General features: G+C 45.4%; 1 protein-coding gene across 1 annotated transcript; it reads right to left on the bottom strand.

Annotated features, from left to right (window-relative positions):
- Nucleotides 1-18: 18 nt before the first annotated feature.
- Nucleotides 19-10,694, bottom strand: mex3a (mex-3 RNA binding family member A). The gene is made up of 2 exons (XM_008430711.3): nt 10,200-10,694; nt 19-7,623 (listed from the first exon to the last, which is right to left on the bottom strand). Exons 1-2 carry the CDS (start codon nt 10,630-10,632, stop codon nt 6,473-6,475), a joined length of 1,584 nt encoding a protein of 527 aa, XP_008428933.3. The 5' UTR covers nt 10,633-10,694; the 3' UTR covers nt 19-6,472.
- Between the last annotated feature and the right edge of the window lie 5,627 nt (nt 10,695-16,321).

Here is a 16,321-nt window from a genome sequence, read left to right as displayed (position 1 = left end):
ATCTGCTTAAACTGGAAATCATTTCCTTTTTGTTTTATTAGAAACATTTACAATACATTTTGAATCTTGAAAAAATAACAAAGAACCAGAACTAACATGGCGCAGATACAATAATAATTATAATAATCATAATAAAAATGTCTCCAAAAATGTAATTCACAAAAAAACATGTGCTATAAGAAATAAACCTGCAATATTTCCTGCCTTGTGAGGGCATGGCACACTGTAACAGAGTTCAGAAACTTTTTTTTATCTTTTTTTTTTTTTTTTTTCCCATCCATCAACGATCCGCCTCAGAGGGCCGCAGCGGCGACGCCTCCCTCGCTGTTCACAGAGAAACCAGAACCGAACGCCGGCTGCTGCCGGCCCCAAACAACTAATGCACTACAACCACTATTAGACCGGTATGAAACACCTACTGTGCTGGAAAAATTGGAAACGCTACCGAAGACAAACTGTCAGACTGCATCGGCCTCTTTGGAAAAGGGCGGAGTTTCACCAGCGAGCGCCATGTCGGTCCCCAACCGTTCACACGCAGCGGGAAAACCGCGCTCTCCGAGTTTGGGATGCATTTTAACCGTTTCGGGCAGAAGAAGTTTCTTCTCGTACAAATGGAAGTGAATTTTTTGCAGCGTAACACATTTTCTAAGTGAGAGGTCAGACATTGGTGCGGGGGACTGAAATGGTCTCCGTCTGGCTCCAAACTCCCTTCGGCTTTTCTAAAGAGACTCCAACTATGAAAATCTACAGCGAAGAAACGGTGCGAGCGTACCGCCGCCGCCGCCACCGCACCGTTTCTCCTGGCTAAGTGACCATACAATATACATGCAAACTAGTACGGTAATGAATCTGGTGTGTTTATGTGTGAGTGTGTGTGTTTGCATTTAGTTACACAGATCTACACAGTGCGCTGGCTCCTCCTCGACTTGCACTTCACCTAATTAACGCATCAGGAAAAGTCGATCAAAAAGGCTTTTTTTTTTAAGCCGATCACGCTCCGTTGCCATGGATCGATCAGACTGAGTTGTGGATGTAGGAAATGTGTGAATGAAAGCGTTTACAAGGTGTGTGTGTGTGTGTGTGTGTGTGTGTGTGTGTGTGTGTGTGTGTGTGTGGGGCCCTGCTGGGCGAGAGGGTCACAGCTGCCTCATTCACTCCAAGCATTGCAGTTTTTCTTCTTTTACATTTTGATAAGAAAAAAGCGAGTTTAGATTACAGAGGAAATGAGTAATAATGCGTTCAGTCAGTAACATGGGGTCGGGAAGGGCGGGGTTACAGCAAGCAGCACTGCACAAAGAATGCTGATGCAAGAAAAAATAGAGTTGAGGCACAAAATCGATGCTCTGTGACTAAAATATCTCCAAATTCTAAAAATATTCTATTATTTTCTGTAGTTCTTCCGTTGTTAATGCACTGATGTTGCAGTAGTGCATGTCCGAAGTTAAAATTTCAGCTATGGGGAAACTTCGCTCCCACCTACTTCATCCACTGTGAAGCACGTGGGCAAAGTGTCCATAACTTTCATAAATAAAACTTCTCCTTTTTAGTTATTAGTAGAAACTGACTTTCCTGTGTTTAGAAATATATTAACTTCTTGTCATTTTAATTAAAAAACAAAATGTCTTGAGGTTACTCATAAATACGTTGCTTCATTTTCCATAAATAACATCCAGATACTGACTTTTTTTTCCTCTGCTTTCTATGAAATAATAACCCATGTTAGCAAAATAGATCTGAAAAACTGTAATATGTTTTTTTTTTATTCATTTTTAAGTTACTTTCTATAAATGCATGTGGAAGAACTCAAATATAGACTACGTCGAAAACCTGTTGCAAATTCCTTCCAAAAAAACTAACTTAAAGCTCACTTGTAAATTGTGAAAAATAAAAAAGGGTGCATTAGTTTATTTTTCCCCCATTTCTTTTTTTTTTTTTTTATTTCTTTTTACATTCAAATGCATTGCTTGTTCAATGTGTGACTGACAGGTTGGTAGAATTGCTTAAGTGCATCCATTGAAAAATAAGGATTTCCTATCACTCCTTTAAAAGGGTTTCTACAGAAATGCATAAAGACCTTTTTGATATTAAGAGAAGAAAAACATCTACTTTTTACTATAATAGCAACCTTAATACGATATAGTAAATAATACTAACACAAACATAATGTATCACTGAGTTGTCCCACCCTCTGCTGCTGCGCAGGAAGTCCTTACTCCAGGTGAGCTGGACAAATGAAACTTATATTCTTAGGAGTTAAACTATGTTTGTCAGTTAAAACTACACAGTAAATATATGATTTTAAACTGATGTTCTCTTTAAGATCTTAAAGCTTTTATACACTTTAGATATCAGGTTGCTGGATCCTTTTATGAGTTTCTTCTGGATAAATCTTACCTATTGTAATAGTTTTGAGTATCATGCAGGTGAACTTAAAATACAGAATATTTTAAAAACTCGTCTTAATGAGTCTGAAGTTTGGATTTGATCTCAATCTGGTTTCAGTTTAATCAAAAATCTTCTTTTGGTGGCTTCAGCAGGTTGGGAAAATTATGTTTTCGAACCTGATTTCTGGGCCAGAATGGTTCCGTTACTGGTGTTTAAATTGACTTTTGGGAGTATTTCAATCCGTAGGATCACTTCTTAGTTCAGTAAACTGTAAACAAAAAGGCAGATTATTATGCTAGATTGGTTAAAACGATGTAATAAGTTAGCTCTCTTCTGTTCTTTGGTTAAATCTGACCTTTTTCTTTCAAAGCAAAGAAAAAAATAAATCATCACGGTGCAAAATAAGGATAAAACGACGGCATCATCCTCATGCCATCAGTCCATCAGAAGCTGTAAACCTTGCCGGACTCTTTAACAAAATAAAAGTCCTGAATATGATTGATACAAACATGATTAAAATCCCAAACTAACCCTGAAGCTGTTCTACACTTTCAGGTTACTAAAAGACAGAAATGCGGCGGGATTATGCTAATAACGAAGGTCAGTTTCTAAACAGAACATTATTCAAAGAGCTGACTCCCAGTATCCTCCTATTATTGCTTTCCTGATAAATAAAAACTGATTTCTTCCTATAGGGGCTAAACGTCCTTAAATATTTGCCTATTTAATTAAAACTGGATACATCAGTGGCTTCATAAAATTCATTCTTACTGTTTATAGTAGTGTCTGCTTATCTATATTTGGATGACATACTTAGTAAATAATATTTCTTACATGTATGGATCTATCTAATATACTAATATAGTCAAAAGGGTGACAGGGCGCATATATAAACATTTTATATCCTAGTTCGTTTTTTTTTTTAATTTATTCTAAAACATCAACGATGACACTTTGAGATTGTTAAAAAATAATGAAAAACTCACTTTTAGGCGGGCCTGCGTCTGGCTCTTCCTAGCTGATACACACACCATATTTACAACACGGTGCCTTCACACGAAGAACACTCCTCAACTTACAGCGTCTAAACCGGGAGAACCTCCAATAAGACATCTTTGTTAAACCAGTGCAAAACTGAAAAGAGGGGGAAAAATGATGACATCTCCCAAATTGTCACTACTGAGCACAAGAATCACCAAACCACACAAGAAAAAAAATGATAGGGAATCCTTATGTGCGTGTCTTTCGGATTGTGAGATAGATTTCACCATCAGCGGTCGGTTTGGTATTAATCAGATGCGCGTGTTTTATAATAAGGTGCTTTGTTCTTTTTTTTTTTTTTCTCTCTTTAAGTCATGTGTTTTTAAAGAGCCTAATGTCCAGAATCCCCCCTAATCCCCACCCGAGCGGTTTGATTCACATTCTTCTTTTCCAAAAATAACTTCTTTACAAAGTTGGTTATTGGGGAGTGGTACTGTATCAAAAGGCCAAAGTTGCTACCTTGTCAGCCAAAGCAATGGCAATATTCCATAAAAAACATTAAGGCAGAAATAAAACAAACAAAAAAATACTAAGTTCAAAGAGCGGGGGTCGCCCCCGCCTCGTTGTGACGCTGAAAGCTTCGGCCAGACCTCTGTGCAATTTTAAAACTCAGTCCTCCTCACAGATTTCTGGGAACTTTCGATGCCAGTCCGGTGCTCTCGCCGCAATCATGCCAGCGGTCGCTTCTCCTCCTTCTTCTCCTTCATTTTGTTTTTCCTTTAGAGAAGGGGGCTTTCTGGCCCTGAAGACTGGATTTGTTTTGTTAAAACGAGACCCCCAAATTATTCAGGCCTGCTGGGTCGCCGGTGCCGGCCCACATGTGACAGCAGCTCAACACTCGCTCAAAGACCTGATGATCAATAGAGCTGCTCGGTCTGCAGAGTTTTTTTTTTTTTTCCTCCTTTTTTTTTTCTTTTTTTTTTTTTTGTCTTGAAGTATACTCCTCCCTCACTCCCTCCCATCATTCAACAGCTTTAATCCCCCCAACCCCCGATCCATTGCTCTAGCCCTCTGAAATCCCCAGGCTGGGGCTAAGGCAGACGCAGCGGGTGTGTAATTTGATTCAGCATGAGTGCTGGTTAAATGGGGCGTTTCCTCTGCCTTCCTGTCAATTACAATAGTCTGATTTCATTGTGAAAGTAACGCGAGTTGGGGGCCGGGGCCGTTCGAGGCCAAGGGCCAGTCGTGGGATGCCCCTTACAGTAGAAACTGTCCCACAGATGGCACCCAGAGAGGGGGATTAACACGGGCCCTCTGCGATATGATCACTAAACGGTTTGCTTTTCATCAACTGGAATAAATATTCCAGGTAACTGGATTATTAATGTCTCTCCTAAACCTCCATTTTATTTCACGGCTGCCAAATGCGGCTAGTGTCTTTCTGTGTCCGTGTGTGTTTTGGGACAAAAGAGTGCACCCCTTCTCCTTGTCCCCGTTTGGGTAAGAAAAGGAGCAGGGGGAAAAAGGAGGGGTTTCCTATTCGCCTAGCTCCCTTCAGTGGTTTGGGGGTCCAGAGTCCCCCACACGGTCCGCACCTGGACCGACCCATTTGCCTAATTATCAATGAGCGAATGCAGGCCGTGTCCGAGCGCTCCGTGGCCCACGCCGGCCGCCACCGAAGGCGCAGACAATACGGCTCAGAAGCAAACGGTCCAACTGTAAGCCCAGCAGCTCCGGTGGAGGGGAGGCATGAAAGCCACTCCCAAAGAAAAGAGAGAAAGAAAGGGGCTAGGCGAGACCTCCAAACTCAGGGTCAGAGCCGCAGCGCGCCGCGAAACACCTGCTCCTGCACAGCTCTGCTAATTACAGGGGGGGACGGAAGGCCCCTCGCAGGAGAAAGGATTAGCAGCCCTGGACTCTGTGTTTTACAGTATCTGCTCCTTTAATCTGCTGCTGCTGATTCAGGAGACGATTCATTCAGCTTCCGTCCAATCTTAAGGTTCTCCGAGGACACGAGAGGGGGGCTCCCGCCTCGTCCTCCATTGTTAGCCGGACGCGGCCAAACGACCGCACGACACAATAAAAGCGTGGTTAAGGTGGCTTTGAGACAAGTCCTTGGGGAATATCAAAAAGGGGCCAACTGGATGGATTCCAAGGCTTTTTGGCCTCGCAAATTAAATCAGCGCTTTAAGCCAACCGAGGAGCCACATGCTTTTCAAGAGCCACGAGCAGCAAAGCATTACCAAGTCTTTTCAACAAACTGCAGTGACCAAACGCCACCAACGGCTGCCGGACGGAGAATCCCCACCTTTACAGCAGCCCTCATCCTCTCTCTGAATAATATCCATAAAATTCAAGCAGTTTCTATAAATAATTAAAATCCTATCCCTTTTAAATCTGTTTTCTAATGAAATAAAGATTTGCTTCGTCTCTTTCTGTATAGATCCCGACTGGAACGAACCCATACACGTTTATCCTTTAGCCAAAATGCTTTGGACCAATTATCCGAACCCACAATCACAGTTTAACTGAAAACGTTTAAGTTCACATCTGCTGCTTTGAATTTCTCAAGGTACGATTTTAACAATCCTGTTTTAGACCAAGATGATTGTAAGGTGCAATAAGTTCTTTTTTTTATTCCTTCTAGTAACAACATTGACTTTGTAGGTCAGTCAAGTGCAGATTGGGTTCCTCAACAATCATCTGTTTCCTTCAATAAAACCCACTTTAAGGTAAAAAACAAAAAAAATAATTGAAGAATAAAATGTTCACATTACTGTCTACCTCTGCCTACACTGTGATTCATGAATGAAACACAGCAGCAGTCAAAAAACTGAAAATGCAAGGTACTATACTTCTCTTATAAACAAAACTTTTATAAAATATATATGCATATATATATAAAAAGAAAAACTTAAAAATATTTCTTATACTTTTTAGTAAAGCAAGCAGGCCTTCTAAAATATCTGCTTGATTGTTTTTAAATTTTCTGAAAAACAAAAATGTATATAATAATAATGATAATAATAATAATAGTAATCATAAGAACAGTAAATAATTATTGAAGAAACACTGAGGAAACTAAGGATAAAACGGACGTGGTTCTTTAGGAGAATATCCGGATGGCCTGAGTGACCTGGGTGTGGCACACCGGGCACTCCGGGTGGTTCAGCTCACAGATTCGGATGGCACACTCCATGCAGAACAGGTTGTGGCCACAGGGCACCAAGGCAGCCGTCACTTTGCTCTCAAAGCAGGTCATGCAGTCCCGCACGGTGGCCGGCGGAGAGTCCGGCACCGGCAGGCGGCCCAGGAAGCCGTCCCCGGCCGAGGCGGGCTCGCTGTGGGCGCGGCGAGCCTGGGCATGAGGCGAGCCGGATACGATGCTGGTGACTGAGTTGTTGGGGGTCCCGCCTCCGCAGGGCTCCGGTAACCCAGGAGAGAGTCTGGTCAGGGGCAGCGGGAGGCCGCCGAAGCTTTTGGAGCGCTGCTGGGTGTAAAAGGACACCTGTTTGGGGTAGTCGGGGTCCCCCCAGCCCTGGGTGCCCTCAGATCCAAAATACGAGCAAGGTTTCTCTCCGGAGCTGGAGAAGTTGCTCTTGTTGTAGATCCCCCCTCCCTCTCCTCCGCCTCCTCCTCCGCTCCCGCCTCCAACCATGGCATCTGAGAAGTTCTGGCGGTAGCTGCTGGTGAGAGGCTTGCGCTGGCCCCCCTGCAGCCCCCACACCTGCTGTAGCCGGCTCTCCAGACCGCCGGTGCTGCCCGCCGGGCTACTTCCACCATTCGGCCCCAGACAGTCGTTCTCGTTGTTGTGGTCATGCAGGCCTCCTGTTCGGAAGGCGATGTGCGCCTCGATCTCCTCGCGGGCGCGCTCAGCATTGCTCGGGGAACCCGTGATCTCGAAGACGGGGTCGCGGTCTCGGCTGGGGGTCACGATGTACGTGCAGGTTTGCTGCTGGATGCGCTTAATGGTGGAGCCCTTAGGCCCCACTACCAGCCCCACAACGCGGTATGGCACTCTCACCTGAATGGTGGTCTGACCCGGCAGAGGCGTGGGCGGGGAGCCGCTGAAGGACACCCCCAGCTTGTTGCGGGAGGCGCGGAGCATGGAGAAGTGCTCTGCAGCAGAGATGATTTCACGACGGGCCAGTGCAACATCTTCCTTCCGGCCAGTGATTAAAAACACAGGCTCCTCTCCTCGAACGGGGGTCTTGATGTAGGTGTTGGTCTTGGCTCGCAGAGCTTTTATCTTGCAACCTGAAAAGACACATTTCAGATATTTTTAAGCAAGTCAACAAGACTTTCCTGATAATTACATAAAAGGATAACTGGTGGAATCCATCTAATTTAGTTGCGTTGCTCCTGTTGACTGCTTCCACTTATTAATGTTTCACCAGCAAATGATATTCAGACTAATTAGCATGATTTATGAGGTCTCCCACTCCACAGTATTGTTGCTCTGAATCACAGCTCACCAAGGAGAACATGGAGAAGTGTCGATCTGCACAAACGTGGCGGATTTGGTGAACTTTACACTTCCGCTGACCTTTCCTTGAACCTGCGACGCCGTCAACCCAGAGCCACATCGTTTTCGGGCCATTTATATCTCCACATCTGCCTGTTTTTGATCACTGTTTATGACTTTACCCTATTAAAGTGCTTTTAAGACAGCATCCTGACCTGAGTGAGCACAGGGTAATGTTCTTTCATTAGATTGCCTGACCTTGTAGTAGGACAGAGCAGGATATGCATTGTTTCTGGACGGACTGCCAGGTACACGCGAGGTCAAGAAACGACAGCAGTCCTGTGTAAGTCGGCTCCTCATTAAGGTGGACTCCCCTGTTTACTGTTACATGCTGCAAGGAGGTTGGTCCAACTCACTGGCTAACTCGGGAAAATCATTGCTAACCGGCGAAAGGTCTACTTTCTAACGCCGCCACACAGACCCACTTTGCTCAGGAATACTCACTTCCCAGGAAGCGACTGTTCGGAGCGAGGGATGGTGGTGATACTCAGAGGGGTTAGAGCAGCTCGTGCCCCAATTCTGAAAATGCCCTCTAAGGCCACAGCACGACATTAGGCTAATAAACCCGCTCATGACACAGGGGCTTAAGGAACTATTCAATTCCCTTTCCCAAACTACATCCTAAATTTGAACAAGTACACATTAGTCTCTTAATTAAAGGATTATCAATAAATAAAATAGGCAAGGATGAATTAATCAAGAGCAGAATTAAGGTCACAGGAGACGGATTCACGCTCATGCTGCTAAACTGTAGCGAACGAGGTGATTCAAAACAAAGCCACGCTTCATCAGAGGAGAGGGGGTGCAAGAGCATCGGCTGACAGGAGAGAAAAAATAATCATCCCTTCATGACAGGAAGCTCCAGCTTTACCCAGACAGAGTAGGGGGGTGTGACCAAAGAGCCAACCAAAGCAGGCTCACCTCAGTTCCCCCCAAATCAGACAAAAAAAACACCCCAATCGCTGGTCCTCTCTGTCCGTTAACAGTTATCCCATTAAAATCCAAAACTAACACTTCAGAGTGAAGAGTGGGAGTCGCAGAGGGAAACAAGGGGCACTCAGCAGCACCGAATCCACAGAATATAATGCAGCGGGGGTTGGGCAGTCTGCAAAAGCAGCTCCTCTGGAACCCTGACGGTGTTACGGACGTCTGGTTCGAGGTAAAGCTGGATTTCAGCGATGGAACCTCACCCACCCTGCAGTCTTTGTGCCTGCTCAGAGCCCAGCCCCCCTCTGGCTCCCCAGCCTGACAGACAGCCATGTGGCTTGGAGGGTGTGCACCGAAACGGGGCTCCACGGCACCGCCAGACCATTCAGCTTCCACTTCTTCGGCCCATCATGGCAGTACCCCCACCAATCAATTCAGAAAACACTCCCCTGCCCCTTCTTCAGGCTTGTCTGCAGAAACTTCTGCAAAAATACTGCTGCAACTTCTGGCTGGGTTCCCCCAAATCAATGCCCCCCCCCTCCTCCTGTTAGATCACACCCCACCCCAGACACACACCTTTGTTTGACAGATGTTGTCACTCATCTCCCACTCTTTGTTCAGCAGGAAAAGGAAAACAGGAAAATTAGAATCCTAATCTGCTTTGTTTTGGGATCTAAACTTTCCAACTGCCTGATCTGAAGAGCAAAGAAACAACAACAAGGTGACCACGCTTCCTTTGTCCAATTGTGTCACTGGGCCAGTGCGCAACGTAAACAACAAGCTGGATAATAAAAAAGATGGGGTTGAAGCATCCAGCACTTTTTAAGGCCAGATGACTAATATTTGGTGATGTTGTTGGGTTGAGACGGAAAGACGCCCCCCTCGTCGCCAGCTGCAGGTTTTTTTTTTTTTTCGTTTTTTTTTTTTGAACAGTCTGGCGCGTCTCAGACGACAAAGGAAGCAGCGCTCTCCTGCTCCACAGCGCGTGTCTGCGCGCTGACATTGATGGCGTGGATGTGGAATCATTCGCCCAGGAGGGAAGGGAGCTTTCTCCCAGTATTTCCCACCCTCTCCACCCCCCTTCCCTCTGCGCAAATACGCTCAAAAAGAGCGAGAAATGAGCGCAAAACAGGCGAGCGGATGGTTTCTGTGGAAAGATGAGAACTTGAAACATTTGAAGCGGAAAAAGAAAAAGTGGGAGGCTGATGCCTCTGAGGAGTAGCTATAAAAAAAGGAGCCCACACCACTCCCTTTTCTTTGTCAAATAACACCAGGTAACAGTTGGAGAACAACAAGCGAGCGGCTCAGGGAGGCATGCAGCCTGTTTGAGGGGAAGAAAAGCAGGAAGTTTGTAGGAAATAACGAGCGGGCTGCGGTTTACCTTGCCTCCCCACTATCTCGGCCACATGTTCGGAGCTCGGCACCGGGACGCATTCTGTTATGTTGCAGCCTCGTCCTTTAGTCTCTGCTGAGGAGCTGTCGTACAGGGCGCACAACTTGCTCTTCCCCTGCAGGATGGCCGCGTCCCCGCCGCCCCCGACGCTGTTAGCGTGGTTGTGGTGGTGGTTGTTGTTGTTATTGTTGCTCCGGTCCTGCACTCCTGTTGTCGGGGCTCCGCCGCCGCCGCCGTCCTCGCCTTCCCCGAGCCCCAGCAGCGACAACTGGCCGAGCGCGACCCTGAGGGCACGGGAGTCGTCCTCCTCCTCGTCGGGCGCCACGAGGAGACCTTCGCCGCCGAAGCCGGAGCCGGCCAGATCCCCGCCGTAGCCCCCATTTTTCTCCATGATCCCTGCTAGAACCAGCAGGCTAGGCATGGCTAACAAAAGAGTGTGTGAGACAAAGACAGGGGAAAGAGACTGGAGAAACAGCACCCGTGCCGCCTCCTCCTCCTCCTCCTCACCCCTCCTCCTTCCCTCTTTGCGCTAGACCCTCCCACAGACCGCCCCCCATCTCTCTCCATCCGCCAGACTCTCGGTACAGTACCGAGCTCCGGCCGTCTGCTCGGTGGATGGGGCCGGGCCGATGCGTTGCTCCACCCAGTCTGGTTTTACACCGACCCCCCTCCTCCTCTCCTCTCCTCACTCCGTCCTCAGTGAGACAAAAAACGAGCCTCCCTCCCTCCCTCCGTACCATTCCGTCTCAGGTTCGCCAGCATGTGGCGGCCCACATCCAGCCCTTCTCCTGTGCAGGAAGGAGGAAGCGTTCAGCTCGCCTCCTGCGCCGCATGCAGGCGCAGAAACGCAGCCGCGCTGCGGAGCTGCGGCAGCGCAGCGGGCTGCATATTTATATTTTTGGTGACTTATGTAAGAAGAAGAAGCCACCCAGGATGTAAACAGTCACTTAAACGTTGCAAGGGCAAGCGCGCACATGGTCATCTGCTGGAGAAAAAGATGATGTCAACTCCGCGATGATGATGAAGATGATGATGGTGGTGGGGTGGAAATCAGCAGCAGCTTCCGCGCACACAGAGGGGAGAGCGGGGATTTTAGGAGTGGAGGAGTTAGTGGCGGTTTTATAGAGAAAGAAAAAGCAGAATGAGGTTGGAGGGATGGGATGAGGGGGGTCCGCCCACCTCTGTGTGCTTTGCGGCAGGTCACCGCGCTGTCTCCCGCGCCGCTGCGCATCAGGATGTTATGTATAGGAGGCAGAGCGGGTGTCTGGGCCGGGGAGGAGGTGACGGGGGGGCTGTGCATGAAGAGAAAGGGAGTTGTCAGACAGGCGTTGCAGACCTTATGCGGTGGGGGGGTGGATGTGGATGTGGTGGGTGGAGTGGGGCATCAGTAAAAGCCCTCGCACATTTCCCGTTTGGAAAAAAAAAAGGTTTTGCAGCAGCTCCGCTGAACAAAGAGCCGCGCCGCGTGTTTTTTTCCCTCCACAACATGTCCTCCTGAAGCCACCGACCGCATGCTTTGACTGCTCCCGCTAACTGCAGCCCCGCCAATTAAAGTCATCATTAATATGAGCGCATCGGAGCCCAGGACGGAGCCACTTGAACTTGTAATTAAACCCGTAAATCTGCAGGCATTTTATTTTTCAATGTATCAAAAGTAAATTTATCAAAAATAATAAAATCTCCGGGTCAGATTATTGAAGTTGTAAATTGCTGCCAGGCTTGATCATAAAAGCTTTGAGGAAATGACTCTGCAGCGCTGAGCAACAACTGATGTCCGTCTGTCAGTCTAACTCCGGCCTGTCCGTCCATCTGTCCAGCGTCTTTACCTGCAGAGCAAACTCCACCTTTTCCCCGACGAAACTCTAAAGTTCGGAGCCTCACCTGGATCCAGAAACCGAAACCTCTGTGTGAGTGTTTCTACTCAGCCTGTCATTTTTAATACATTAGAAGCTTTTTTATTATTATTCCCACAGACACAAAAACACACAGTCTGACACGACAGCCGGAGCGCGGCTGCATGAATGTTTTAATATTTCCTTGTGAGGATGACTGTCTGCTTTGTGGTGCCCCGCAGAACGGAGCAGGAATATTATCACACGTTTCCAGTGCTGGAAGTAGGAGCAACGCTGCTGGTGAGATAAGATGGAGCCAGCGAAGGTGGAGCAGGTGTATTTACATGAGTAATCAGAGTCTAGACGCGGCTCACCGGGTGCCAATCAGGAAGAGGGGTTCGTTCCCGGAGGGGGTGCTGCAGATGAGGGCGCACCGGGGGGATTCAAACCCCTCCAATAATAACATAACAGAATGAGAGAGGCTGCGTCCAGCGGGGCTCGCTTCCCCCACCCGGAGGTGAGGCCAGTGGAGCGGGGGGAGCACCTCTGAGCGGTGCGCGGTGTGTCCGAGAGGTCGTGTGGCTCCATTAAAGGGGTCCAGCGGGACTGCAAGGGGCCCGATCAATGGCGGCCATGGATCTGGGATCGTGTTTCCAGCGGGACCGCGGCCCCCTCAGTCGGCCTGGATGTGTGAGTGTTGTTGCACATCATCTTTATGAGCGGTTCTGAAAGGACCACAGCAGGTCTGGTTTCCATTCAGACCCACTCCCCGTGGGCCTGTGTGTGTGTGTGTGTGTGTGTGTGTGTGTGTGTGTGTGTGTGTGTGTGTGTGTGTGTGTGTGTGTGTGTTAGCTACAGGATACTGCTGGTGAAACCCAGTCAGGTCATGTTACTTCCACGTTTAAAAAAAAAAATCTCTGATCTCAACCATCTGCTCGTCGCTTGCAGCCCGTTACTGTTTCCTCTCCTCAAGCAGAACCGTTTCCATTACAAATGAGCGCAAATCTTTGTGCTAATTTAAAATAAACAACTAAATTTTACAACTCCAGTGTTTCCATTAAGCAGATTAAAATCACCCTTCACCTAAAAAGACTTTAAAAATAATGGTGATGAGGAATGTAGACATTTTACATTAGATTAAATTCATAATTCAGCCAATCAGAGGAGACGTCATCATCTTATTTAGCCTGTGGAGCCATAAGCCCCGCCTACTTGGGGAGCTGCTACGTATGGGGCGTTTTGGGGAAACTGGAGTTGATGATTTCCTGAAGAATTGTTGATTCAGCAACTTTTTATGAACCAGCTGCACATTGTCTGTAAGGAAGAGGAAAAAACCCTCCTCATTATAATGCTTCCTGTGTTTTTCTTTGTCGTTTCCGCCAGTAGTAACATCCGGCTGTTGATCATGTGACTTGTGTGACGTGTAAAACTGTTTCCATTGCAGTTTTGCTAAATACATCTGTTCCATCAGGCTGGGTTTCATAGCACAGAAACACTTTTTTTTTTTTTTTTAATTGGCATGTTTTCATTAATCACATTTTTTTTTTTGCTAATTACAATTTGTCAAATTTTATGTTTAATGTCAACACAGTGCAAAAGTTCTGCACACATTTGTGCTGTAAACACAGATAGTGCTGATAGAAACAACGTCTACTGAATTAAATTCCCTAATTAAAATTTTTGTAATTCTATATTCTGCTAGAGAGAGAAATTGTTGTTTCCACGCGCGTCTCTTTGTCGAGGAGCTCGTGTAAATATTGCTTTCACCTGTGGACGGCGCCTGGCTTTCAGGAGGACAGACGATAGGCTGTAAATGTGTCTGAGGATCCCTGAAGGACGTCCTTTTGACTTCCTCGGCCAGATGTCCCTTTCAGGAGTCGTGGGTGCCCCGCCGTCGCTTGAATGAGGCCTGGCGAGCACAAAGGAAGTGTTGGCTGAGCACCACGTGCTGATGCCACGCTGAAACGGCTCTCAGCGATGATGTAAGTCCTCATGCAAATTGATACCACATCGTGCGCTCATAATCCACTGAGAGCCTTGGAGTCGATCAGCTGAATAAGTGAGGCACCAGAGGCGGAGGCCGGGTCTTTGTGTGGTCTTTCCCTGATTAAACTCTGATTTGTTTGTGTTGTCATGTTTGGTTTTTTATTTCTTATTTCCAGAGGGAGCAACAGAGATCATAAAAAAAAGCTGCATTGAAGTGGAAGCAAAAGCAGAGAACCTGAACTGACTCGGTTCTGAGAGGTTTTCTGATATTCTGCTGTGATTATTTACCCACAAGCTGCAAAATCCTGGCGGATTAGAGAAGGTTCTGATTTAATATTCTAACAAATATCAGCTGGAGATCAATACTACATGCTTTCTCCTTGAAAATCCACACGTTTCACTTGTGTTCATTAAATGCAGCAAAACTTAAAACTTGAATAAACGAGTCATTTAGCAGATTCTGTTTATTTAAAAAGTCCCAGAATATTTCGTCTCCTGTTGAACTGAAAGCTCAGACCTCAACCAAACCACCTGCAGAGCATTTTAAAGGTCAAACGAGGTCTTACTGCCAGATCAGACCTAAAAGAAACGGGAGAAATCATTCAAATAAAATCACTTTATGCTCTAAGGTTGATGCTTTATTTTGGGCCATGTCCAGATCATCAATATCCAGATCATCAATATCCAGATCATCAATATCCAGATCATCAATGTCCACAGAGGGCGGCTGACTGTGGCAGAATGTGATGAAACGACTGATGAACTGTTCAAATTAGTGGTGGGACTCATTAAAATTGTTAATAGTGTTAATTTCAGGCTGTGTAATTAATCGCATTTTAATTAGAAACCATACATCAACAAAATAAGCAACATTTTCAATTGAAAACCAATTTTTGCTGCTAAATTATTACATAAATGCACATATGAGCTCAACAACAAATATATTTATTGTTTTTAATCTGTTATTTGGGTTATTCAAGATTGGTGCAAAGTGCTTTTATACTTTCCGGTGTTTCAGAAACACTTGATGATTCATGGATCTTATTTTTAATGCGGACTGTGGACGCTAACGTTAGCGATGCGACGACGCTAACATCGCATTGCTAATGCGACGTTAGCGATGCAACGTCGCTAACATCACATTGCTAATGCGACGTTAGCGACTACATGTTTAGCATTGAGATGCTATTTTAGCTTTAATAGCTTCACTGGACAGGCTAACTCCTTTTAGCACAACTTACACAGAATAATTATTTTTCCAGCGTCCCATCAGCTCGTTGTTTGAAACAAAAACGAGCTTCGTCTTCCATCGCCGCCGTTGTTTACGGATCTCGTTTGTGCGTCAGAAGCACAATACAAAGGCTCCGGTTAAAATGGGAAAAAAAGTATATTTATTCTACATTAATACATTTTGGCACACTACAGATAAAAGTTGCTCTGATTACATGTAAAACATTTATGAGTATCGGTTGATGAATAAAACTGGGCTCATGTTTATTTCCACCTGGTTGCGTCTGATTCTGAGGTGCAGGTCGATCCCTTTACCATGATAGTGATGCAGTGCAGGATTGTGGGAAATTTACCTGGAGCTGAGAAATCAGGTGTGCTTGAAATATACATATAAGATATATGAATATTAGATATGAATGTCAGCCCAAATTTTCATAATGGTGAATCTCTTAAAATAATATTTAAGCACACAACTTCTACACATGTATTTTCAGTTTAAGCATCAGTTTGAAATAATAATAATACCACTTCAACTGTAATTTTGCATAAAATGCAGAAAAGAAACTGTAAAAAAATAACTATTTAAAAATCTCACCAGGTATTTTTAGTTTAGTTTCTAGCATAAATATCTTGGTTCCCCTGAAATAAGACAAAACTAACAAGTAACATCCCAGCAAAATGTAGGTTTTTTTAGTTAGTTTTTTAGTTATTGGCAGATTATTTCATTTCATAAAGACATTTCTCATGTGAGATAATCTGCCAGAACTCTTTCTCCAGTTTTAAGGATTTATTGTCGTAAAACAAGACATTATTTCTTGCTGAGAAGTTACTTGTAATTTAATACACTTGAAATAAGACAAATGTGGTAGAAACCAAACCAAAACTACTTGGTAAGACTTTATGTTTTTGCAGTGTAAAAGAAATAACTTTGAATTTAAAGAAACATCTTGATGAATCTGAAATCTCACGATCCGCAGGTTGATTGCTAATGTGACGTTAGCGATGCGACGACGCTAACATCGCATTGCTAATGCGACGTTAGCGATGCAACGTCGCATTGCT

The sequence above is a fragment of the Poecilia reticulata genome, chromosome 16, assembly GCF_904066995.2.
Source record: "Poecilia reticulata chromosome 16, P_reticulata-male-v2, whole genome shotgun sequence".
Taxonomy (NCBI): Eukaryota; Metazoa; Chordata; class Actinopteri; order Cyprinodontiformes; family Poeciliidae; genus Poecilia; species Poecilia reticulata.
Note: the sequence above shows the minus strand (reverse complement) of the source record. Positions and strands in the feature narration are given on the sequence as shown.